This window comes from Acanthisitta chloris, unplaced genomic scaffold (genome assembly GCF_000695815.1).
Source record: "Acanthisitta chloris isolate BGI_N310 unplaced genomic scaffold, ASM69581v1 scaffold7720, whole genome shotgun sequence".
In the NCBI taxonomy this organism is placed as follows: Eukaryota; Metazoa; Chordata; class Aves; order Passeriformes; family Acanthisittidae; genus Acanthisitta; species Acanthisitta chloris.
The window spans coordinates 1-26,020 of NW_008652148.1; the positions used below are offsets into that span (position 1 = coordinate 1).

The 26,020-nt window shown below is 37.2% G+C and overlaps 1 protein-coding gene across 1 annotated transcript in view; it reads left to right on the plus strand.

Annotated features, from left to right (window-relative positions):
- Positions 1-3,517: 3,517 nt before the first annotated feature.
- PARD3 (par-3 family cell polarity regulator) overlaps positions 3,518-26,020 on the plus strand; it is a gene marked incomplete at its 5' end in the record, with an annotated part of 68,987 nt that continues 46,484 nt past the window's right edge. The window contains 5 exons of the mRNA XM_009076072.1: positions 3,518-3,643; positions 4,974-5,356; positions 15,388-15,527; positions 17,026-17,154; positions 20,649-20,687. Coding sequence (XP_009074320.1) covers positions 3,518-3,643; positions 4,974-5,356; positions 15,388-15,527; positions 17,026-17,154; positions 20,649-20,687 — 817 coding nt within the window. The remainder of the gene's footprint in view (positions 3,644-4,973; positions 5,357-15,387; positions 15,528-17,025; positions 17,155-20,648; positions 20,688-26,020) is intronic.

A 26,020-nucleotide genomic window follows, 5' to 3' on the forward strand; every position in this document is an offset into this window, starting at 1 on the left:
TATACTGACTTTTGTACTTTATACTAGATGACTTTATAGGCTTTCAAAATTTATGTCTTCCTGAAGTAGGAAGCATAATATTGAACATGTAGTAGAGCTACATCTCCACTTATCAGAATTAATGCTAGTGGCATATGGCAGGGAAGAAAATCCAATTAGTTTTAAGGTTATTGCACATTTGCAGTATCAGGTCTACTCTGGTTATCTCCAGTTACCACAACAACAAACATGAATTCCTATAATGCCTTTTTTTTTGGAGCCATAGTCTTACATTTAACCATAATATGCTGAAGAAATACTGTAGGAAATTGATAGGCTTTTGTTATAAAAGTTTGAGCATTATACATTTCCTGCAAGTTCTAGTAGAATTTTCTTTGCTCAGCAGAACCTCATTCTGGAAATTGTTTCTGGAACTCTGTTTAAAGGGACCTTGTGTCCTGTGTGTTAAAAAAAGAAATAAATAAACTAAAAGGTACTGTGAGGATCCTGGTTTCAAGTTTGACTCAGGCTGTTCATCCAGCCTTGGATCTGTTCTCAGTGACTTTAGCTTTATTTGCCTTGGTTAACCTAGCTCTAACATTTGTTAAAAAGCAAAATCCTCACGGGCACCATATGCTGTGTCTGAGATGAGCAGTCTTGCATTAGCAGAACTTGTAGCCTTTGTTTAATGAGATTATTTGCAATTTTGACTGGTAGTTTATTTATCTGTGGCATTATTTTACTATTGGTTAGAACTAGTACTATTTTTACTAGAGTTGAGATTAAATTTAAGAAACGACAAACCAAGCGTCAAGGTACCTCTTGCATTAATAATATCATTTCAGAACATGAAACAGTGGAAAGCAACATTTCAAGAAAAATGTTGTGTCAGAACTATTGGTAGAGGAATTACTTTGTAATCATAAGGATGTGGAGACACTGGGATGAAATAACCATATTGTTTTGCATTCTCAAATAAATATTGGCTTGCCTATCTCTTTCCCATTTAGAGATATCCCCTTCAGTAGCTTCATTTTGTGGCTCAAAGACAAATCTCCCCCCAAGAAATTCAACAACTCACAAGTGCTAGTGTCACAAACCTGTTTCCCAACCCATCAGTTTTCTATGTATCAAAACTATAATTCTGTTGAAAATAACGGACCGAAGTCATAGAAGTATTTTTCCTTTTAATCATTAATATTAATTACTGTTAATTTAGTTCCTCATGCAACTACCAATCTATCATTTCTTTATAATTATTTATCAATTTAAAAAATCTGAGTCTGTCTTCAAAGCTTATTTTAATGAACAAAAGGAAAAAAGGGATTGAATCAGTATTTTAAAATTTGTTTTGCTTTACTTGCTGTGGCAGCATACCTTCATCATTAGCAGCAAATTTTAGTACAATAAATGGAGCACAGCATGGTCATTAAGTTAGTGTGCCACTGTGATGTTTTTTTAGAATTTTTTGTTATGCAAACTATTAGAGGATTGTGGGAAAGGCAAATAGAAAACCACCTAAATTATCTAGATAATGCAAGGTGTTTCACTGCCTTGGTAATCAGAAAAAAAGCAAGTAAGGAGGAATGGTTTTTGCTTTGAGAAATTTGGGAAAATTTGCTTTGCACTTTTAAAAGTTTTCCTTTTTAATGGGAGATGCTGGGTTGTTGGAAGGAATCTACAAATGGTATAACTTGCCAAACCCAAAGAATATCAACTTGCGGTGGGGAGGGATAAGACTAGATACACACTAGTACTTGTGCTTTTGTTTTTTTTTCCTGAAATGCGCATGTTTTAGAGAAAAGATACTTTAGCTTTATAGAATCATCCTGGTTCTTGTGCTCACCAGTGTTACTGCAAAGAGACAGATTGCTAATTGCAGCAGCTGACCTGAACTCAAGGCCAGTCACAGTAAGCATCAGTTACTCACTCCAGCAGTCCATTGGGAACAAAAGAAGAGTGGAGAAGGTTTGCCTCTGATGGACCCTGGATGGGTCAAAGATGCAGTTCATTAGATGTTTGCAAAATGCTTCGTATCAGTTGAAAACAGAATAGTATCAGTTAAATGTTAATGTCTGACTCAGGCTTCGTTTGCTGATTTGTGTTGTCAGAATGCTTTATGTTGTTTTTCTCCTCACAGTCTGTTTACGTGTAGAGATCCTTTCAATATCATATCTTAATGTCTCTAGGTGGTTCCAAAATGGAAATACTACTAGGATTGTATCTTTCACTCCTTCATCTGCCTTGTAGGAGAAAATGTATGACTGTTTTGTAAAATCAATGTCTTATTTGCATATGTTGGTGATAAATTGATAAATGAAGAATTTAAAGTGGAAGAAATAAGTTAAAATTAATTTTGCTTTTCTGACCCATTTGATGAAGTGCTCAAGTGCATATATAACTTTTGAACGCATGAGGAGTCCTTTTAAGCATCACTGACTGCTCATTTACTTTGAGGTATGTGTGAACTGAAGTGCTGTGATCACTGAAACTTTTTTTTTTGCTAAAAAGACATATGTGGTCTTGCAATTCCTGCCACGCAACCAAGTATTTTCCATGCCATGACTTGAAATGACTTCTGAAAAAGTAATGCTGTTGACTTGGATGATGGGAATTTGACCCACTGATACATCCTGTGGGATTTCAATGTAAAGATGATCTTCTTTAAAAAAAAATCAAGTGCAGTGTCGATGCAAGAATAATCCTGAAGATTGAGTCCTTCTTCAAACCTAGAGTTCAGGTATAGAAACATCACTGACTTTCCATACTATCCTGCCAGTACCTGAGAAATCCATTCTTCAGGATCCATTTCATAATTGCAGATTGAATATTTGTTTACCTTTTCTCCCTAAGAATGTCCCTTAAGAGGACATTGTGGGTAAGCAGAGGTGGCTAACTCATTGCACAGAGACTATCAAACAGAAATTGTCTTTAGTCAATTCATTAATTTAAGATGCTGAATAAAAAAATGGCATTTAAGTTTTTTATTTCCTCTTTGCTTCTTAATAAAAAAAAATGTAAAACTAAAAGCATTTGCTTCGCGTGAAGTTCCTGAATTCTCTATCCATCCCTTCATTATAGGCTGCTTATTATGTGAGATGACCCCACGTTTCACTTGCCCAGAAGGAGTAGTGATGGCTGTGGTATTCCCTACTAATTCAGAAATTCACATTTTAAGTTGAACCTATTCAACTCCTGTTTACTAGCAGAAAAGATGCCATTGCTCAAATATGTGGTAGTTCTTGGAGCTTTTATTGCTCAGAAATTGGCCTTTTGCTAGATTGGCCGTGCTGTCATCACACTGCCTATTAGTTCTTATTTTTGACATGCTTGTTTCACCTAGACTTTTTGTTTCATGGATAAGAGATAATAATTCAGGTAATGCTCACAAGTTATTTGCAACGACGGTATCCTACTTGAAGGTAAAGATGGTTTAAAATTTAGTTTCTGTAGTCAGGATGATAAAATCTTAAATCAGCAGGATTTTCTATGTTGCAAATTATTCAAATAGCAATAATTTGTAATCTTGATATTCCAGAACCTTGGGGCTGCTGGTGAAGCGACTGGAGAAGGGTGGAAAAGCTGAACAAGAAAACCTTTTTCGTGAGAATGATTGTATTGTCAGGATTAATGATGGAGACCTTCGGAATAGGAGATTTGAACAGTAAGTGTTCTTACCATATGTTACATTGAGTTATTTGGTCTTTAACACTGTACCTTGCAGTAATTTGAGGAAAGGAGGAAACAATCATCTAAGCTTGCCTTTCTAATAAAAAAGAGATACATTAAGGGACATTAGATTTTTTTAATTAGCCAAACTAAAAAAAATCAGATAACTATTGTCATAAGAGTATATACAATTCACATGTTTGTTTTTGTACATTATGACTTTTAACTTATACTTGCAATGCACAATGTTTGGTATAAGTAGACAGCATGAGACTATATTTTTAACATTGTAAAAATATGTATGGTATTGTATGTGTGAGGTACTGATGGTACTATATGTGAAAACTTCCTGGAGAGGTTTGAGAGATAAATATTTGCTCAGTGGATGTCTGGACTTGGTAGAATCCCAAAATGGTGAATCAGAAAGACTTTAAAAAGTGAAATTAGATTGTAGTTCACACATAGATAATTGAAAATAAAACCAGAAAAGAGGTATGCAGAAACTGAGTGATTTCAAAGATGGTAATATTGTTCTGAAATCTGTAACATGTTGAGAGCTTAAAGGAATATCATTTGTGCTAATCATCTTAATATATATCATACTTAATATATATTTGAAATGTGTTTTTTATTTCTTGGACTCTGACCTGAATTGGAACATAACCCTGTACCATGTAGTTGAGAGCAGCTTGTTGCTGCATGTTCTATGATTCTGAATCACAATTTCTGAAGTCTGTGAGAGACTTGTTGACATTGTATACTTTGGATCATGACCTAGAGCCCAATGTCTGTCTGTACAGGATTGAACATTCTTTTCCCATTTTTTAATGTTGTGTTCTGAAAGACTACTGACTTACAAAAAGTAAAGTGTAAACTAGACTTGTTGCAACACTGCATATAATCAGCAAATTCTGGAATACATAGTCTTTTTATAAATTCTACTTTTCATTCTAATAATTCTGTTGTGCCTGTGATTACTGTTGTCACAATTATTGCAACGAGCAAGGTTCAAAACAAAAGGACATTGCAGTCCTGCTATAGAGCTGTCTGCGTTTCAAGACTGGTTAAAATTTTTGATTTTCTGAATCCAGTAATTGCTATGTCAGTTGTTAAGCATATTTAACCATTGTGTTGCCCTAAAGCAATAAACCTTAGCGAAAAACAGACCAAATCGACTAGTGAACAGATTCAAGTTTTATGCTTTATGCTTGAGTGCAATGTGTCTGTCAGCTCGTGTTGCTTAATTAACATTAGTAATTATGCTTATAATGCTTTGTAGTCTGCCAGTCCTAATTTGCTAATTTTCTGTTCATTTTAAAACCTAGAGCACAGCATATGTTTCGCCAAGCCATGCGTACACCCTTCATTTGGTTCCACGTGGTCCCCGCGGCGAATAAAGAACAGTACGAACAGTTGTCCCAAAGTGAGAAGAACATGTCCTACTCCAGTCGCTTCAGCCCCGATTCCCAGTATGCTGATGGCAAAAGTATTAACAATTCTGGACTTCACACGTTACAAAGAATGTCTCGAGCGGGTAACCAGTCCGATCAGACAGACTCCTACTCGCACCTACCTCATAGTGTGAATTCATCAGGGAAACCACCCTCTGGCCTGGCACCATCACCTCAGAAAGTTCTGACATCCACTGCCAACAGTGGGTATAACACCAAAAAGATAGGCAAGAGGCTCAGTATACAGCTAAAAAAAGGTAAGGCACTAGTGGGCTCCTCACACGGCATGAGGTACGTGTGTGTAGCATCTATCTGTGTGTCCAGTGCCGTTGCACTGGGCAGGATGACTTGCAGCAGCACCAGGGATGCAGTGGTCAATTTTTGAAGCCAAGGCACTGAGTTGTCCCTGATAACAGGCCTAGGAGACTTACCCTGCATTCAGTGTGTGCAGCTTGTTTGCAAAGGGCTGTTTTCAGGAGTGCTTGAACATTGTTTTCTCTCTCTCAGCTAATAAAGAATTGCAATAAGTGCCTCAAATTCTGTTGGCCAAGACCCAGAGACTGGTGAACTATTTCATATAAACAACTAAGCTAAAATGGCCCATATTATGTGCTTGACAATATCATGACTTGGAATTAACTAGTTTTGCTTTTAGATGATAAGAATGTCTTGGATCCAGTTGGTAAATTGGACTTCTAATTTCCAGATAAAGCTCTTCTTTATTCTACTGCAATATGAAAACCTTTGGCTGAGATGTAATGTGATATTTCCTATCTTGGCCCTTATGCTAATGTAATTTGAATGGGGGTGAGAGACTACTTATAGCAGTGTGTGCTTATCTCAACATCTGTGTTATATGTGCACATGTAGATGCATTGGTACATCTGTGGAATTTTTATGATGTGAGAAAATTTGGTATTTTTGTGTAGTTACCATCTAGATGCTTCTGATGTAGCTTGAAATATAAAAAAATGACATTTAGATGCAAGTATTTCTTAGATCTTGAGAAACTAATTTTTAAAAAAGGTTTTTCCATACTGTAGGCTTTATGCTATTAAAATGAGCATGTATAAGGTTAGATACAATTTGCTTTCCAGCAGCAAGAATAGGGTTTACATTACACAGCAAGAAGTTTGCCCATATGACTGTATTCTCTGTGAACTCAGAGTACATTCCCCTGAGGGTGCTGTATGTGCTTAATGTTAATTATATTTATTAATTAATCTTTTTATAGAAAGGCATTGAAGACAATACATTGAGTGGTAGAGATTTTATAATTTCACACGTCCCAGGCTACTTGTCACATTATCATTATGCTTTCCTTTCTCTGAACTTCACATGAACTACCAGATTGCTTCTTTCTGGTTGCTGAATTTTAAGCTCTACAAACTTGGATGACATAAGGTTGAGTTGACAGTTTGCTTCTGTTGTTGATGCTCCTTCAAGAATTTCTTTAGGCCATCAGCTCAGATAAACCTGCTTGGAGAAACTTATTGTTATTGGTTGAGTAAGGAATCAGTGTGCTTATAAATATGCCCTCAGTCACTACAGTGATTTTTACCTTTTTTTTTTTTTTTTTGTGTCAATGGAAGCCTGTAGAAATATTATTCAGACAGTACATGAAAGAATTCTTAGCCAGGAGTGGAAATAAAAATTTCATATTATTTAAATGCACCAACAAATGAATATAGAATATGGGACTGTAATATTTTTGCATGAAGCAAATATGATGTTATAGCTGCTCATAATATACAAGAATATAATTTCAGTGTGTTATGGATATTTCAACTGTGATATGATGTTATATTTTGATCATCTTGATACTGTTTCATAAATAATCCCCCCCAGGGCTATAACATAATTTAGCCTTGCTGGTACCAATATATTAGGTGGTTTTGGAGAGAAGGAGATGTGATCTCTAAGATACTTTAACATCTAGTTCATACCAGAGAGGTTTGATGGCTCTTGCACTACTAAAAGCTTTGAAATCCATATTTAGAATATATTTCAGAAGTTTTAAGGGGATATTTGTTCCTAACAGTTTACTTATTTGAGAATATTACTTATGCTGAAATGGAACCTAGCTCAGATTATGGATAGAGAGATAGAAACTGCTTAGGGTACTGTATTTTATGCATGGTAAAATTAAAGAAAGAAGTGCATAAAGAAGGATACCTATTTATCATTGCTGTCTTTCATTTACTAACATCCCCTGTAGAAAGAAGCATGTTCTCTTATTTTGGCTTTTATTTGGTCACTCTGAGTACATCCACGTGGAGCAACAAATGGAGCAAAACACGTCAGGATGCCCCCAAGTAGTTTGTTGTAAATATGAATGCAACAAGAATGTTGATTGCTTTTGATGATTATTTCTAATGAAGGATGTTATGATAATAATACAGGCTTTATAGATATTTAACAAATATGCTTGTTCATAGCTGACAGGCAGCAGTTATTTCACCAATTACCATCATTACATTAAAAACTCATTGTGGGGTGCATTAGAGTGTATGAGCATGCAAGGCAGCATCTTGAAATTCACTTTTGATTTAAGCTGTGCATTCTGATTACTGATGTAGTATATGAGAATTGACTTCTTTTCAATACAGACAGATCTTCTTTATTACAGCTGTGTTTCTATATATTGCATGAGCTTTATTATATAGAATGACATGCTAAGATGACCCTATAGTGTGTGTTTCTGTAATTATGATTTCTTAATATTTATTGCTGTTTTGGCATTTTAAAATAACCTGAACTTTCCTAGGATTTAACTCTTTAATAAAGTCAGAAGAGAAGGTCAGTCATATGTTTCAGTCAATGCAGAATGTTTGTTGGCTTTTCTAAATGAAAATGGATATCTGTTTATCTTACCTTAAAGGTCAGAGCCTGAACTTTTAGCATATAGATGTAAGGGTTATTGCTGATATTCTAATGCCATTAAGGCTGGTTGTATAACAGTCTACCTTAATAGCTCACACAAATTAAGATAGTGCAGGACATGACAGTGAGCCTATGTTTATATATATTTTGGTGTAAACTGATACACAGTAAGTATAAATAGAAATAGTTCTTTGCAGCTAATGAATAAAGAAAATAATACCACTGACACAGCACCCAGAGTGTTGGGACAAACTTTGACCTCATCTAGACCAGGACACTCCCAGAGTGTTTCTTCTTTGGCTGCAAGGGTTTGAGCCAATGTAATTGAGAGAAATTTAGTCCAACACTTATAAATAATAAATAACCAATTATATAGCAAATGACTTTAAGCCTCAGTCTCTGAGCACTTAGTAACTTAGCAGCATTTAGCCTGATACTCACAAAAGCATTCAAAGACTACTTTTCCATTGTATGTTGTGTTACTCAGGTTTCAGATGTACTGATTTTGACACTGCTGTACTAAGGCAAGCCTGAAGTACTCAGTCTGTAAATTAGCTTCATCTTATTTGATTGCCCTTAAATGTAATGTTCATGGCATCACATCTCTTAATACATATTTGTCTAGCTAAATCAAATATACAATACTTGAGGTAAAATGTCAAAACTGAACTCATGTTTTTTAAGTTGGTCCTAGTTCCACCAAATAGTTTGCTCATTTTTTCTGAAGTATTCAGTGCACCAGGACTTCAGTCCACATCTCCCCACTTAAAGAGGGTGACTTAGCTACCAACCAAGGGAGTTGTGACCCATCGCTTCCTTTTTGGCCCAAAGAATATTTCTCTCTTGCAAAACAGTATAGCTTCCAGGGAAAGAAGTGAGTGACAGAACTGTAGGATACCTTAGAGCAGGAAAGCTGTAGCAATTACCAAATCCATCACAGAAAGGATGTAGCAGCTGTGTTCTAGGAGATGGTGAGTCCTGAGACGAAGGAGACATCTCTGCACAGTGCAACAGAGAAAACTGGTTAAATTAATGGATTATGAGACTTGTTCTTCTTCAGAGTTTCTTGTTTGATTCCTGCTTGGCTTGCTTACCTTTCTGTGGTTAAAAATGCTCCATCTTACACACAGAGATGATCTGAAACACTGCAAGTCCCACCATCTGTCTGGGCATTCCATGCTGTGGCAGGGTGACACTCAGCCCTGCTGCACCCAAGTTCCTTTCTGCAAAAAGTCATTAGGGACATGAACAAGATGCCATGGATAGTTTGGGAGTATGCTAATTTGGAATTACAACATATTTGCTCTGGAGCAGAGTACATGTATGGACAATTACTTGTTTTGCTTGGGTTTATATAGCAGAATGTACAAGACAAGACCCTGAACTTGTCTGTAAGATATCCTGCATCATGTATCTCAAGTGTACAGATTTACATGCATTTTTCATCATACTCTCCTGTTTTCCCCACTCAGTTTCTTGAGCCAGACTTTGAACTGACATTTTAAATTTTTGTTTAAAATTTCTTTTGATGTGAAATGTTCTTTTAGAATTCCTGTTCAGATGCAGTAAGGGTGTTTGTCACTTTTGGAATGAAGCATGTAGTTTCCTAAATCACTTCAGTGACCTTGAGAAATGAGATTCAAAAGTGAAGCAAATAATTTTGGCCATTATTAGTCGCTGAAGAAACATAAACTGCATCAGGTTTAATCTTTACATTTTTTAAAAACCATTTCTGATCACTATTAGCAGGCTGCAGCAAAAAGGGAAACAAATGTTTCTATTTGATCAAAGATCTTCTTGAGAGGTCTGAGCTTTGCTTGGAGAAAAAAAACCACACTTTTTCCAAATCACTCAACTACATAAAAATGGGCATGCAATTAGTCTTGATTGTGCATGTGACTGCAGAAATTTTATAGACAGCTGAGCAATCAGCCTTCTAAGCAGTCATTTGCACGTACAGTTGGCCTGACCACACGTGCACAAATTATGAAAATACATGACTTAAACTAGAAGCAGTAAAATAGTCTTGGTTAGTTTAGTAAAGCCCTTTACAATAAGGAGAACATATTTGCTGTTCAGCTCTTGCATGAGATACAGTCCTTAATAAAAAAACTGCTTTCCAGTGTAAAACACTAGGATAATTATTTCAGCAGGCATGCATCTGTACATGGATCTCCAGAAAGAGTCTCCTGTGAAAAAGCAGGAAATTGAAATGCTTGGAAGGACAGTGTCTGCTCTGATTACTGTCAGAGAGTGTTTGGCCCTTCTGCTTCATTTTGTTGTAATGTTCTCTCCTTATTCTGTGTCATTTTATAATCTACTACTTTCATTAAGTGAGGATGCTTTATTTTGCAATTTTTGTGCTTTTATGTCACAAACTGTTTATATGGGTAACCAACCTTGACTATTGTTTTAGCAAAGGGAGAGTGTGTTGTCTTTCCTGAAGAATCCACACCTTTCCTTAACAATCCTTTATTCTGTCTGAGGACTGTTCACCCACAGGAATTTTCCATATTTTGGTTGTTCTGAAATATTCTCTGGCTCTCTTGCATGTTTGCAGTTGGTTTAGAAGTGAGATTTTGTGTTTGGTTTCTTTTGTTGTTTTTCTTTCGTAAAATTTAGAGAGGTCTGTATTGAACTACCTGAGAACTCACCAGCTTTTTCTTAAATTAGAGGAGAAGGAAGAACATGATTTACTTCTAGCTCTGCTTGCAGTCCTGAAAGGGATGACAACTGTAAAAGAAGTATCATAAGACATTGACAGTGTAGGTCCTTCCGTTGTTCATTATTGGTCTCTGAATCAATGTCCTTTTGAGAGGAACATGAAAACACTGGAGGCACTACAGAGGTGCTATTTGCTTTTTGTGTCATATCCTGGCAGTGTTTCTACCCAGAAGCACATTTTGCTGCTGAGAATTTAGACCTCTAGTTATTGCTAGGTGAGAAGCATTCAACATTTTATACAGAATAGCTTCAAAAAGCCAAACATTATGCCAGACACATTCTTTCCACAATCAAGAAGGTAATCCCAGCATTAGTGAGAAATTCAAAAGTTTTCACTGGGAGATAAGAAAGTCTAGTCACCTGTAGTAAAATATCATAAAATTTTTACATCCTGTCAGTTTATGATCAGACTGCTTCCAAATAACATTATGACGTTCATTTTGAAAATATCTTTAATTAATTAGATGAAAGGGTCTCCTCTCCCTGCAGCCTTAATACTACCAGAACTTTCTTCCTCCAGAGCAGCAACAGAAGCATCAAATTTGCCACTTCTGTTGGTACAAAATTGTTCTTTTACTATTGTAGCTGCCCTTTTTATTAATCTGAAGCTACTTTGTCTTCAGCTCAGAGCTGGTTGAGCTTTTGAGGGTAGTGTGACCTTAGAAGGTGTGTTAAGCATCACATTCAAGAAAAAAGGGGAGAGCTAACTTGTCGAGAGAGCTGCTGCTTTATGAAAGAAGCCTAAGAATTTGAATTACACAAATTAGTGGGTAATTTTTAAATGTTATTATCACTCTGTGTAATTTGATCGTTGTCAGAGATGACAGCTATAGAGGGAGGAAAATGTTTTCTACCCTTTTTCAAATCTGTATGAGATTAAGGTGAACATAACTCAAATAATCTAGATATTGCCAAGTAAAGCTCTGAGCTTTGTGTACAGTGACTTCTGTATTTTCAAAAATGTGCAAATTTCTTCTGTTTTATGCTCACGTTGTGGTTCTGCCACTGTGTGTGTCCAGTCACTCCTGTATTATTAGTATAAATCAGAGATATCAGAGTAGCCTACAATATCTTTGCACAGTTGCCTCATTATTATAATGCAGTTTTACACCCTAAGAACTGAAACTGGTTTAGCAGCAGGAAGATACTAAGATCTTACATGCATTTCTGTCAGCAGGAGAATGGAAATGCATGGAGCAGAAATAACTAAGTCAGTTATGTGTATAAAAAGAAAAAAAAAATTAAATCAATTCAGACACAGAAGTATTTATTTTTCGCCTCAGTTGGATGTAAGCATTTATTTTGCAGTCTTGTGAACATCTAATTTATATATAATAAGCACAGGAGTTTATGAAGCTGTATCATACAGCTAAGGGCAGCTATAGTGCATGAATAGCAAATTGAAAAGGTAAAAGGAAACTCACACCCAAAAGCTGCACAGAGCAGCATAGCAAAATGCAACCCAGTTGAGGCCCCTTCTTTCCACAGAAACTAGTAATTAGAATTTTCTTCTGCTAATATCTGGGCTCACCATGGATTTGTGGCATTCTGCTGGCTTTGGTAAAGGCTTTCTGGAGGTTTGACAGCAGAAAATGCCACAGTCCAAATTTATATCCTGTGTGCATTTGTAATATGAACATTTCCAGCTTCTGTTTTTTTTCCATGGGGGTTTGAAGTGGAGTGTGTGAACCAGACAGCTGTAATGATGCTGTAATCAGGCTATGGGGATTAAGCTTATTAATAATGAAATAATGTCCTGAGTGTGCAGTCATGTTCTGATATTACTTTAGAAATTGTAGCAGACAAAACCTGTACTCAAAGACCACTGTTCAACACAGATCCTTACAACAAGAAAAAGATAAATTCCAGAAAAACCTGAGATGTGACTAAAAAACCCTTATACAGATCATCTTCACACGTTGCAGGCAGTTGAAGAGCAATATGACTGAAGCATCATTAAAATTGTGAGGCTTCCTATGTAAAATATGGATGTTATGACATGTAATATTTTTTTTCATTGCTGTGTAACAGCACTGATAAATTTTATATTGGTCTGAAAGTGGGTGAAGGCTTTCAAATTCAAATGTCAGCTCTCTCGAATGCTGCAGAAGGAAAGGGAAGTTGTTTCATCATACATGTCCTTGCTGTGTATACAGGAGTACTTAGCTATATTCAAGATCAAGATTTTAAAACGTTGTGTCACGCCCAGTCCTGTCACCTGTGTCAGTTTAGTTCTTAACATGATTACTGTCTTGATAATAAAAGATATTGTACTAAATTTTAATCAAATGTAATTGTGCAGGTTTCAGAAATCTATATGTAGACTACTGGTATCGTACTCCTGCTTTCTTTTCACATCTGAATAATAACCTGCTCAGTAAAAAAGTAGACTTAGCAAATTTAACGTGGGGAACAGTAAGACAGAAATTAATTCAGGCTTTAACATTGTGGTGAGCTGACCAGGTGCCAACCAAGCAGCTCTATTACTCACTATCCTCTGCTGGACAGGGGAGTGAAAACCTAACAAAAACCTTGTGGGTTTAGATAAGAACAGGGAGAGATCACTTGCCAAATACTGTCACAGGCAAAACAGACACAACTTGGGGAAATTAATTTAATTTATTGCCAATCAAATCACAGTAGGGTAATGAGAAGTAAAAACAAATCTTAAAACACCTTCCCCCCTCCCCTCCCTGCTCCCTGGACACATTTTAACTCTCAAATTCTCTACCTCCTTCTGCAGCAGCACAGGGGGACGGGGAATGAGGGCTGCAAACAGTTCATCACATGTTGTCTTTGCCTCTCCTTCCTTCTTGGGGGAGGACTCCTCACACTCCTCCCCTGCTCCAATGTGGGGTCCTTCCCACAGGAGACAATCTTCCACCAACATCTCCAACATGGATCCTTCTCATGGGCTGCAGTTCTTCAAGAATTGTTCCAGTGTGGGTCTCTTTCATTGGGTAGTCCTTCAGGAACAGATTGCTCCAGTGCAGGTCCTCCACAGGGTCACAGGTTCCCACAGCCAACTGGGAGTTGGAGCAACACTGCTCCAGCATGGCTCCTCTCCATGGGACCACAGGTCCTGCCAGGAGCCTGCTCCAGTGTGGGCTTCCCATGGGCTCCTCCCATCCCAGCCTCCTTTGGGCATCCTCCTGCCCTGGTGCTGGGTCCTCCACAGGCTGCACGTGGGTCTTTGCTGCACTGTGGAGCTCCATGGATTGCGGGGGACAGTCTGTCTCACCATGGTCTTCACCATGGGCTGCAGGGAAACTCCTGCTCTGGCACCTGCAGCACCTCCTCTCTCTCCTTTTGCACTGACCTTAGGGTCTTCAGAGTTGTTTGTCTCACTTCTCTTTCTGGCTGCTGTTGTGTTGTTGGTTTTTTCCCCTTCTTAATTAGAAATGTTAACACCTGAAATTGTTCCATAGTTGTGTGTCTTTCACGTAGGTTGTGTTAAGCTTCCCAGGGCTCATAGCTGGGGACTGTTGCATAAAAATTTGGCTTCTGTCCCCATGACTTAATGCAAAGGGGTATGTTGTGCAGCTTTTACAGACCAGACCTGATATTGCTGAGCCCTAACTGCAGCTAGGTTAGGCATGCGTATGCCTAGCGAGTGAACTTGAACTGTAGATGTACCTTGACAGCTTCTGAGACGTTTCAAATGGAAATTGTAGGTGTTGCCACTCTGTCAAGGTGCTCTCCACTGGATAGCCATCTGGTTTCATGCTAGATTAAGTGTCCTGAATAGACATGAGTGGCAGGTTTCAACATAGAGTTTCAAGGGTTGATAACACTGAGCAGGTTGCATCAAAGAGAGGATCACAAATGAGATTTCTACATAGTAGGAAGGTCTTCTGTTTGTCCTATCAGCTAGTGAATCTTGGAGCTGGTGGTACACCTCATTAACCAGTTGTGGGCATAATATCTCTGAAATACAAGCAAGTCTCATGGCTGTGTTGACTGGACACCCTCTCTGGATTTTCTCAGGTCATTTTAAATGCCTCTGTTTTGCTTCAGTCCATCTTAGCCAAGTGTGGTCACCTGGATGTACAGGAGGATCTCAGAAGTGGCAGCCTGGATTTGATCCCTGCCTGCATGACAGGCTTTGGGGTGCAACAGTGAGAGCTGGGGTGAAGCCCTGGGGCAGAGGAGCTGTTGACAGAAAACAGCCTGAGGTCCCTCAGAGCAGAAGAAATGAGACCACTGAGCTCCAGTTCTGTCACCTGCCAGTGTCCATGAGTGAGCTGACAAAGCCCCATGGCCAGAAGCATTGGCTGACTGTTGCTGTTGAAAGAGCTGCAAAAGAGAAAGAAAGGATCATTGATGAGATCCAGATTGACAAGGGGGAAGACAGTGGTAGGATATCAGATATGCTTTTTTCTGATTCCTTGTCACTCAGCTCATCTGAAATAGAAAGTAGGAAATATGGCAATGATTTGGAAATCATCAGAACAGCAAGTTGCAGGGAGGGCCTGCTGAGCCACCTGTGCCCAGACTCAGTGCTTCGGTTATAGCCTTCTTATAGATGCCTTTGTTTTCTTTTTTTGCCATGCAGTAATTCTTACATCTTACATGTATTTTCATGGGTTGTATCAGTGAGGTGTACACACATTCTGCTTGATAAAAATAACATGTAATATAAAATGTGCATTTTAACAAGTAATGTACATTCTTTACGCAGGTACGGAAGGCTTGGGATTTAGTATTACTTCAAGAGATGTCCCAATTGGTGGCTCTGCTCCAATTTATGTGAAAAACATCCTTCCAAGAGGTGCAGCTATTCAAGATGGGAGACTAAAAGCTGGAGACCGATTAATTGAGGTGAGGAAATGTTACATGTTGTTTGTCTGTGTTTTGCCATGAGCCCACACACTACTTCACTTCAAAAGGCTTTTAGTATTTCATGTTACAGAAAAATATTTCCCACCTTTTCCTTTTTTTGGCTTAATTTTTTTTAAGAAAGAGATCAAGGGCTGTGCATTTTCAGTATGTAACTGTTATAAGAGCTGGACCTGGACATAATATAAAAAAAAAAGACTTGTGTTCTTATGTGAATATAGTGTCATAGACTTACATTGCTGCTTAGGAATAAATTGAAAAAAACTAATTTTTACCTAGTAAGTAGGATTAAATCACTGTGGCATGGAATACCAGAAATTATTGAAGATGTTGCCAAGTATGGGAGGCAATACCCAGAACAGGTTGAGTGAATTAATTGTAAGGGATATAAGAGGAATGTAGTCCTACAGAGAATCAAGGCCACTTCCCTCCTGAAGGAAGGATGTCCTCAAGGGAACTAGATTTCTCTTAGATGTACTGCAGAGATCTTTCTGCAAATCTAGCTGGAGTGATATAAGATGTTGCCACCCACAGCTCTTCATTAATGGCCCTGAGCTAAATGACACTGGAGATACAGCTGAGTCTGTAACTGCCTCTCGGTGCCCTAACTTCACTTTACTGCAAAATCGTCAAAAGTCAGCTTGAATTGTTGCTAGAGGATAGCCCTCTGTAATTACAGTAATTCAAGGTAACCCAGATGACTTGGGCTGAAGGGGACTGAGAAGAATTTTAGGTGACAGCTATGGCATCTCAACTGTTAGAGCTGTTATCTCGTAAGAGGGGAAGGAAAAAGATGGTTTGCTGACTTCTTCTGAGCACCTTGCTTAATGCTGTTAGTTGCTTTGCCTTAATTTCCAGAATGCTTCTGAATAGGAAACTTAAGATTACTCCATCTTTCTCTGGCTCCTCCCTTATTCAAGTTAGCTCATACAGTGGGAAATTCTGCATGTATTCCATACCCATCTGTCCTGATAAATGGCATGTGGAGGTCAAGGGGTTGGACCACTGAACAGAGTCAAGATAAAGAGTAGCTACCCCAGAGTTATTCAGGGGAAAAAATTACTTTCTACTTTTGACAAAATTTGTTGTGCAAGATGTATTTGGAAGGTATGGATAACACCATAGCATGTGGAAACAGGGCCAGTTTTGGATGATACATTGATTTTGCCAAAAGATATTTGTGCAGAAGTTCTGTAAGAAGTATTGATAGATGGGATTAGTCAGCTTTAGAGGATATTAGAGCACACTGTTGCTGCTGAAAAGGAGGGAAGTATAGCTGTCTGGCTTGTTATTGCTATTTGTATGGGAAGAATGACCATTTAATTAATTCTATTTGGTGAAAGCTATAATGTGAGCTTATTTGCTCCAGTCAGGGCTTTTTAATACTGTCCCATATGATTCACATGACTTTTCGCTTTAAATTTCTGCTGGTTTTCCTCTTTGGGAGTCTCAGCAATTTCTAACATTTCCTTTGTCACAGGTAAATGGAGTTGATTTAACAGGCAAAACTCAAGAAGAAGTTGTGTCCTTGCTGCGAAGCACCAAGATGGGAGGGAGCGTTGCCCTTTTGATTTTTCGACAGGAAGAATCATTCCATCCAAGGGAACTGGTGCGTAAAATAGAGAGCAGCTAACAGATTTAGATGAGTATGAGCAAATGATTTGATCTTGTCACCTGCTAGTAAACATGCATGGCCAGCACTGAATATAAGAAAAAGCTATTTAGTTCGATTTAGAACATTTTACATGCATGTTTTATATTTTCTTCAAGATCTGCTATTGGAATTAAGTATTTGTTGATACTGTATAAGTGAGAGCTTTATTTTGAGTTTAAATGTTTATTATCTTGCCATAGACTTAATTGGAATGAATGCAGACAAGTAGATTATTTCATATCTTTCATATGGCCAAATCTATGTTTGAAAGCCTTCCATTTCTCCCACTACCTGCTCACTGGTATGTTTTAGAGCATTTAATATTATGCCAAAGCATTTAATATTATGTAAATACTTTCTGTCAAAAAGTAGAAGATACAAGAAATAGTAGCCTTTTTTGAATAAAAATGCAATCTCTGAGGAATGGAAACCCTGCAGTTATTAATTTAGCAGGGCAATTCAGAAGATGTTTCTGAGAAATTTACATTAAATGGAAAGAAAATTATGCTTCATACTGTATCTGCTCCACTTGCATAGTGTATACAGATATTTCTCTGATAATTATTCAAGATAATTTCTGTTATGAAAAGGTAGACTGAATGTAGCAGTCTTACTTTGTTCTGTACTCAAATTGCTGAAGTTATTTATTATTTGTATTACTGTAGCTATATACAGCTCTAAAAATAACTTATTTGGCTGCATTGTCATGAGAAGATAGACTAATATAAGTATTATGAATTAATTGCTGCAGTTTTCTACTGGATTTGTGTTATTTTGAAGGCAAAGAGAATGAATTTTTGTTTGGCTATTTCAAGACTTTTAACATTAGTCTTTTACTTTTCAAAAGTACAATTTAAACCGAGAAAGTCAAAGTGGCAGGGAAGGTTGCAAATGAACCTCACTTTTACCAGGACATTCTTGGAACTTCAGGTGCTGAAGTGAAAGATGTCATAAAAGAGAAATAAAAAGTTTGAAATCCTACTGGGCACTACCTTATCACTGGAATGGTGAAAGCAATCTGTTTCTAAGTTCCTATGATATAATTTTCATGGTATTGCTATCTTACATAAAGGAAGTTCCTATGATGTAATATTCATGGTATTGCTATCTTACATAAAGGTGACTGAAAATGCTTTTTAAGTTTTCTTAATAAACTTAGAAATAAGGAAACATCTTAATTTTGTCTATATTATTTCTGTGGTAAAATGAGGAAGTTTTAATGCATAATTTGACACAAGATTTTGTTTCAATGATTGTCAACAAAGATACAATGTGAGTAATGCAGAGATTTATTAGTAATACTTGATGTAGTTTGAAAACACAGCAGTCAGCCCCTTTAAATGAGTTGAACCTCAGTAGCCTCCTTGTTGTGGCTCAGGCAGTGCTCTTTCAACTAATTTGGCAAAGACCAGCATAGAGAAGCCAGACCTTGTTGTGCTTGTGTCAGATGTAGGTGGGCTTTGCACCATGTAGTAAAAGATCAGCTCTCAAATTGGTATGTTTCTCTGTAGCTCCAGTTGAACAAATGATATTGGGAGGATCTGACAGTACATGTGTGTGATGATCCTCTGTTGCATAAGGATTTGTTTGTTTGCATTCTGACATCAAGAGCTCTTAGGTATGCTCTGCTGACTGCAGTCTAAGAGCAGGAGTAGAATTGCTGGGGAAGGTGTTGAACTAAAAGTCATCATAAGGGCTGTTCTTTCTTCTCTGGTAAGAAATGATCCTGAAAGAAAAATTTAAAAGAAGTCTTTTTAACCAGCTCCTCTCATTGATGTTTTCTAGATTTATGTAAAAAAAAAAAAAAAAAAAGGAAGAAAATTAATATTGTAGTAGAGAGGGAATGATCTGAAATCACATCAGTTCATCTGTTTCACATGCAAACCTCTTTGGCCACTTAGGAACAATTTGCCTTTGCATCCTTCCCCTATTTCTGTCATATTTCCTACATTTGTGTCCTTTAAATATTAACTGAATGAGATGTGTCTCAGAAACCATATACATGAAATCATGTTATTTGATGTTATCCATCTCACAAAGGGCAGGACTTGCTGTTGCTTACTCAGGAACACTCAATATTAAAACCATTTTATATTTGCCAACACTTGTACAGATAGTAATCCCAATAAAAGAGGTGTTTAGGTTTTGTTTTGGGTTATGGCTTGTTGAATGACTTTTGAAACAAGTTACGGATCTTTGAGTTTCTTTGTAAGTAAAATGAAGATAGTAAACTTCAGGAAAGTTGTTGAGTTTAATGTCTTTGATGTATGTTGCTGTTATTGTCTGGAAGGGACCTACAAAAATGTGTAGTTATAGCTAAACTTAGGGGAATGTTAAGATGAGCCAGTTTAGGTTAGTATAGGATGTTTGTAGCTTGTGTGGTCAGGTCAGGGAGTATGTGTGTGATGGAAGATCCTCATCCAGTGCAGCAGATCATGGTAAAAGTGAATAAAACATGGAAGCAGGGAATAAAATCAAATTGTCAGCTTTTCTAACCAGTTAGATATGGAACAATGATTATGCTTCCTCAGAATACCAGGCATTTTATTGCTTCCACAGTTACCTGATGCCAGATAGGTAATGTATTAGAGCTTGTCCCTGTCAGTGTGAGGTAAAGGCACATTGCCTCTTCAAAGCCTTCCCTCCCTGCCTCCTCCCTTTATGAAAGGGATGAGGATTGCTCTGGTTAAGTAGAGCTCCTGTAGCACTGTGGTTACCTCACATAACTTGCTGTGAAGCAACTGTGAGCTGCTACTAGTGTCTCCTGGAGGCTCAAATGGATTTTTATATAGGTGGATGTAGGCTTGGAAGAGCCATAGTTCCTTACATGTGTTTCCAGAATTGGTTGGAGGATGCAGAAAGGTTTTCCAATTATGTATATTTGCCTTATGTGACACCTGAGAGGCAGGTGAGGAATGCAAAGTACAGGAGGGTCCTATCTCAGGTGAACTGAAAGCATCCTCCTGTCCTGGGAAATCCAGTGCTGTGGGTCTGTTTTGTCCAAAGATGCTCAAAAGGTGAATCCTTTGCTAAAATGAGAATGAATGTTTCAAAAAATAGGTACTCTTTTGAAATACTTGGAAGGACTCATCGGGACTGCTGAGGCTGTTCTTTGAAAACTTCAATGCACAAGGGAAAGGCTAGGGGAGAACATCCCTGAATGAGAATGTTCCACCAGGCAGAAAATGGTGCAAGCAGTCATAGTTCTTCCTTGGCCAGATATCCAACTTCCTCAGAGCTACATGAGGCCCTAAGGTGGCTGGAGTTATTTTTGTTCACCTCTCATTTAGTGCTTGTTTAGACAAATTTCAGTTGGGGTGTGACAAACACCCTTCATTTTTTCATGACCACTTCACATCAGAATTAGAGCTCTTTGTTTGTCCCCCTGCTGATAGATAGTATATGTCATATGTAGTTGTGTTCTTATTTATTTTTTTTACTTCCTTTAGAGTGCAGAACAAAGCCAGTCACAAATTCCAAAGGAAACGGTAAGAGTTTTGTCTTTTCCATACTGGAAGACTCCCAAAATGTTTTTAAATTGATATGGCACTTCTCCATCAAAGTTTTACAGATCCTCCTTTCACCTTATATACTGTAGATGGCTCTCTCTAGCTTTACATTTTAAATGCATTTTTTAATGTAATTTCAAATACTGTTTGAAATTTATATACAAGTCAGTAATTACCTATGTTCAAGTGTTATTTGAAATTACATCTTTTGTACACAGTCAAAGGCCTAAAGTTAAATGATAAGAGCAGACTGTTAGCTTGGGTTACATACTGATACTAATTGTTTAAATTGTGATTATATGACTGAAATCTGAGATACACAGAAGTTAGGCAGCTAGGATTTAAGTCTTAACTGTATCCTCATAGCAAACCACTGTTAGTTATTTTAAGAAACTATAGGGAAATAGTATCAAGTTTAACCTTCTGAAGGCTGTAACAGATCTGTATGTGATGAGTTAGTGAGGCTTTATATTGAGGTTTCATACTGTTTATATACCTGACTTTAGTCAGTGGAACAGGATCAGTCCAATACACTAATACATATTAAAAGTTTTTCTAAAATAAAAGGTTTATTTTATGAAATATCAACAGAGGATAGAACAAGAATATATTACCTTAAAGCTAGGCTGTATCTTAGTTAAAAACATACTTAAAGAAACTCCATTAAGTTAGGTACATATTTATAAAGTAAATAAAGAATTAGATTATGGAGAAATGGAGACAGTTTGTGTTGGGGTTTGAAATTAGTTAGGCTGCTGAGAAACAGAAAGAGCTTGTCTAGATGATTCAGAATGCCTTACCAGCAGTGGTGAGATGGTGTCAGGGATAAAAAAGAAATCAGGACTAGGTGAAGAAATGTAAGAGCCATCTCAGTGAGATAGTCAATGGTACATTGGTTGATACTCTAAATTTTTCAGGCCAATGGAATGTAACTGTAAAAATGGACATTTGGGTTGCACAGAACTATATTCACTTTTATCCTTCTGGCTTTTGGTGTCCTTCTAGTCTGAAAGTCATCTGCATAAGAGCTCTGTAAAACTGTGGGTGTATCTTTGAGAATGCCTTGCAGTGTCTTTTTAGTGCATCTCGTTAGAGTATGTTCTTATCTTCGTAGTTTCTTACCACATACTGCTGAGACCAAAGATCAAAGCCCAGGACAGTATTTCTGCCTGTAATTGAATAGAATTGAGAATAATTTGTGCATGTAGCCTTATAAATGTGTCCTGCTTGTAGGAGTTACAATTCTGCCCCAAAAGCTCATTTAGATAAGACAGATTGCCTACAAGGTGTTGATATAAATTAGTTGCTCATCTGTTGCAAAGTTAATGTTTTGTAGTAAGTTCTGTGGTGAAACTCTTTCTCTAGCATTCTTGGAACCAACACTCTGACTTCATCTGAGGGAAGTCCAAAAGAAAATAAGTATTTCTCATTTGTTCTCTTTAGATGCTAGGTAAAAATTGTTTGTTAACCAGGAGATTATGCAGAAGGGACAGGGAGTGTATTACTAGCTAAGGATTTCTGAAAAAAACCCTGTCAGAAAGCCCATCAAGCCTTGGAAATGTGGAAGTGAATTGAAACACATAGGAAGACATATTTGGTTTTTGAGGGAATGAAGCCAGAAACCTGGTCAATAAAAAAAAATAAAAATTGCCTAATATCTTGGGGTTTTAATTCATTATAGGTTGGGATTTTTTTGTTATTTATTTGAAGGCTCAGAACAACAGTGATAAGTAATAGGAACACTAGGTCTCTTTATATTTGCCTACTCCAGAGTGGGAATAAAAAATGGACTAAACCTAAAAGGTGTCAGTGGTATTTATAATGCACAATGCATTTGCACTTACCTCCTTTCTTCCAATCTACTTTACTTTGGGTAAGTGTGATGCTCCAATTCTACAGAACTAATTTTCCTCAGCTGCACATTTATATTGCAGTCACACTTTTTTAACTCTTATTTTTGAAAGCATTTTTCATTGCTTTCCTTTATTCTCCTTGGTTCTGCCTCAATACCTATTTATTCCTCCTCTGTCTACTTTTCAGGTCTTTGAGATTTCTAATCTTGCAATTTCTATTTCTGTGCCTGCTCTGATCTTTGTGCTGTTAGTTGTGAGGTTTTAGTCTCCAAGTGTCAAGGACTTGATAGTAGAAAGCAAAGCAAAAAAAAAAAAAGAACCCAACAATAAAGCATGATGAAAGCAGTGAATCTATAAAAATGAGAGAGGTGAAATGCAAGTCTGTTTTTAATTTAAAGGCAAAATGGTTGGGGGATTTTTTTGTTGTTATGTCTTTGTGGGGAAATAGGAGAAAAATGCACCTTTGAAATTTTAAAATAAAACACCGAAACAACAACCTTGAAAGTGGAAAGCCTGAAATAAAATCTCAAAATATCAAACTTAATTTATCAACAGATTCTTAATGCTCAGGGGTTACCTTCATGTAACTGTTACTCTGAAATGGCTTACACTAATATTGTGGCACTTGGCTGCAGTAGTTAGTCCTCATAGATGTAATAAAAGAAAACCTTGAACATCATTTTTTCTTAATTTGTGGCCTGAAATCTTTGACAGAGTTATTTCTTACAACCCATATACAAAGCACATGACTTCATATTTTGCACACCATCACAGAACACAGATTCTCATATTCTTAATCTTGAGCATCCATATGAGGAGATTTTGTCATTTGCTAGGCTCATGGAATTTAAGCTTTGCTGTCCAGTTATCCATAAGAAATGCAAATTGCTGATGCATCTTCAGCTTCTATTCAGTAACTGTGAAAACAGAGCTGCTTTTCTTACCTGCTGTTTTGATTGCAAATGGAACAGGAATTCTGTTTACTCATGAAGCAAGAAAATCTCTTGCATCTTGGTTGAAAGATCATTTCACCCAGCCACGAGTTTGTACCATTTGTGTAGCTGGTGACAGCATGGAACAGATGCACCTATTTCTAAACATGGTGATTATTTGGAATGTAGGAGATTGACCGTAATATGAAAACTAGTAATTTATCATTATTACATTTCTGTTTCTAAGCATAATTATCTTAATCTTGTTACAGTGCATTGAAATGAACTGTTAATTATGCAATGTAAAACATCTGCCAATTAATTTTTCCTCCTACTCTTTGAAAGTCAGTAGTGTTTCTGGAATATTTTGCTTTTACGATTGTTATTTACTGTTCGTTTTCTGAATTCAGAACTAGCAAGTTAACTTTCATGTAAGCATAATTTTAGAAAAATAATAGTTTTCTTATAAATAAGTATTTTTTAGGGAGTGTTGTCTATTGAGAAAAAGAGATTCAAAGTTAGGATTCAGGATTTTATTTCGTGATCGTTACACTCAGCAGCATGGGAAAGCTTCATTTTTCTGTTCTCATTTGTTTTTCTGTCAAATTGCAGTAAGTGAGCAGAATGTTATGAATTTTAGCAAGTGCAGGATTTGTAAGAGTGACATAACAAGTGTGGTTGGTGTGTTGGAACAATATATAAATGTTTAGCAGCCCTGATAGAAATTGTAAATGGGATTTCTTTTTATTTTCTTCTGAACTCAAACATCTGATACTCCTGTTATTATCTAAATTTCATTTTGATCACTGTGTTTTTTTCAGATCCAATTGCTGTTCTTGCCATATACTTCTCAGTGTGATTCTGATTAAATTAGCTAGCTACACTTTTTATGCAAGAATTCATTGCCTTTAGGAATGGGGTGAGACTGGTTAGAGGCATTTTGTAAGAACTAATGCATAGTTATTTTTGTATGCTTTTTATTTCCAACTTTTCATGTTGTGAATATGAGAGATAATACTAGCAAATGCCTAGAAAGACATAATTTTTATTGCTTAATACGAAATTATTAGAAAATTAGAGAATTCTTGGGGAAAAAGGCATGGTCAGTGTAGAGCTTTAAGAGGATGATGTTCTGAGTGTGTGCATGTTTGTCTTTTACTCTTGCTCAAAAGCTGTTTGTATTACTTCAAGATAACTAGTCACTGGGAAGGTATCCATAGCTATTTTTCAGAAGCTGTAAGTGAAGTTTTCACCGTTTCCTATTTAGCACTGGCACAGAACTTCAGCTTTTATAGTTGATGCAACTCTTCCTTCACACACAACCTCCTTTGGAAAACAGTTTAGAACTTCATCAATTTCTGTTGCTGCAGGAGGTGATCCAAATGTCTAAAATTGAGCCAAGATCATACATTGACTAATACCAGACTACACCACCAGCAGTGCTGGTATCCTTAGATGCAGAATGATTTTATTGAAGGAGAATAGATTTGACTGATGATTAAGCTGATGCTGTTATTTCCTCCATGGGGTTTAGGAATACCACAGATCTATTTTTATACATTTTTATCTTCTAATGGTATGAGACACAAGAGTGAATGTCATGTTTTAAAAGGCTTTTTTTTAGTGCTATTTTGAGTGGTTTCAGAGGATATTTTTAATAAAGTTGCGACATAAGCAACAGATCACTGACTGTATGAAAGAAATAGGTAGTGAATGTGTGATTTTCTGCAGGATGCTGTTGTGGTTGCAGCCTTTTACCATAGGAGGTACTCTAGTATTGAATAGTGTGCTCTGGGGCATTAATGAGTAAAGCTGAGACATTAATTCCTAGTGAATAATTAATACAACAGTTGAGTGACTGTGTTCATGAATGCTTTTTGAGCAGTCTGAATTTCCTGGAACGTTCAGTAGTAATCCACAAAAGCTTCTGTGTAATGCTATGCTTGGAACTGACCCTCAGGCTCCTAGTTTTGAGTGTCAGGTGTCAACTAAGGGGGATTTAGGTTGGCTGTGGTGGGGCACACCTAGGCTGACTTTGTGCAGCACCATTGGGCAGCTTTGGATGATTCCTTAACATTTGTGTTGGTGACACATGCTGGCTGATTGCCACTTTTGTGGAAGGCAACATATATGTCCCTCCACTGAGGTTCTGTGACAGGGTTGCTCAGTGCCACCATTGCAGAGTCATCCAGAAGCCACACTGGTGTGTGCATCATTATTCACCTTTATTATACTGTTTGCTACATACCAACCTTAGGTTATTTTGGAGAAGAGTCTCCTGTGTAAGGCATTTACAATTCAAACAACAGATACAGGGTGTGAGTCTGAAAGGGGCTGCCAGGTTCTTTAGTGGGTCATCTCCTAGCACAGGCAATAGGGTCATCAGGTTCTTTGAAAAAGTTGTCCTGATTTGGGCAAGTGCAAGGTTCATATTCTGCTTCAAATACACCTCTGAAAACTTGTTGGTTTGCTGTAAACCTTGTGTGACTGCATCATTGGCTTTAGACTCATGGTGTTGATTCTTCAT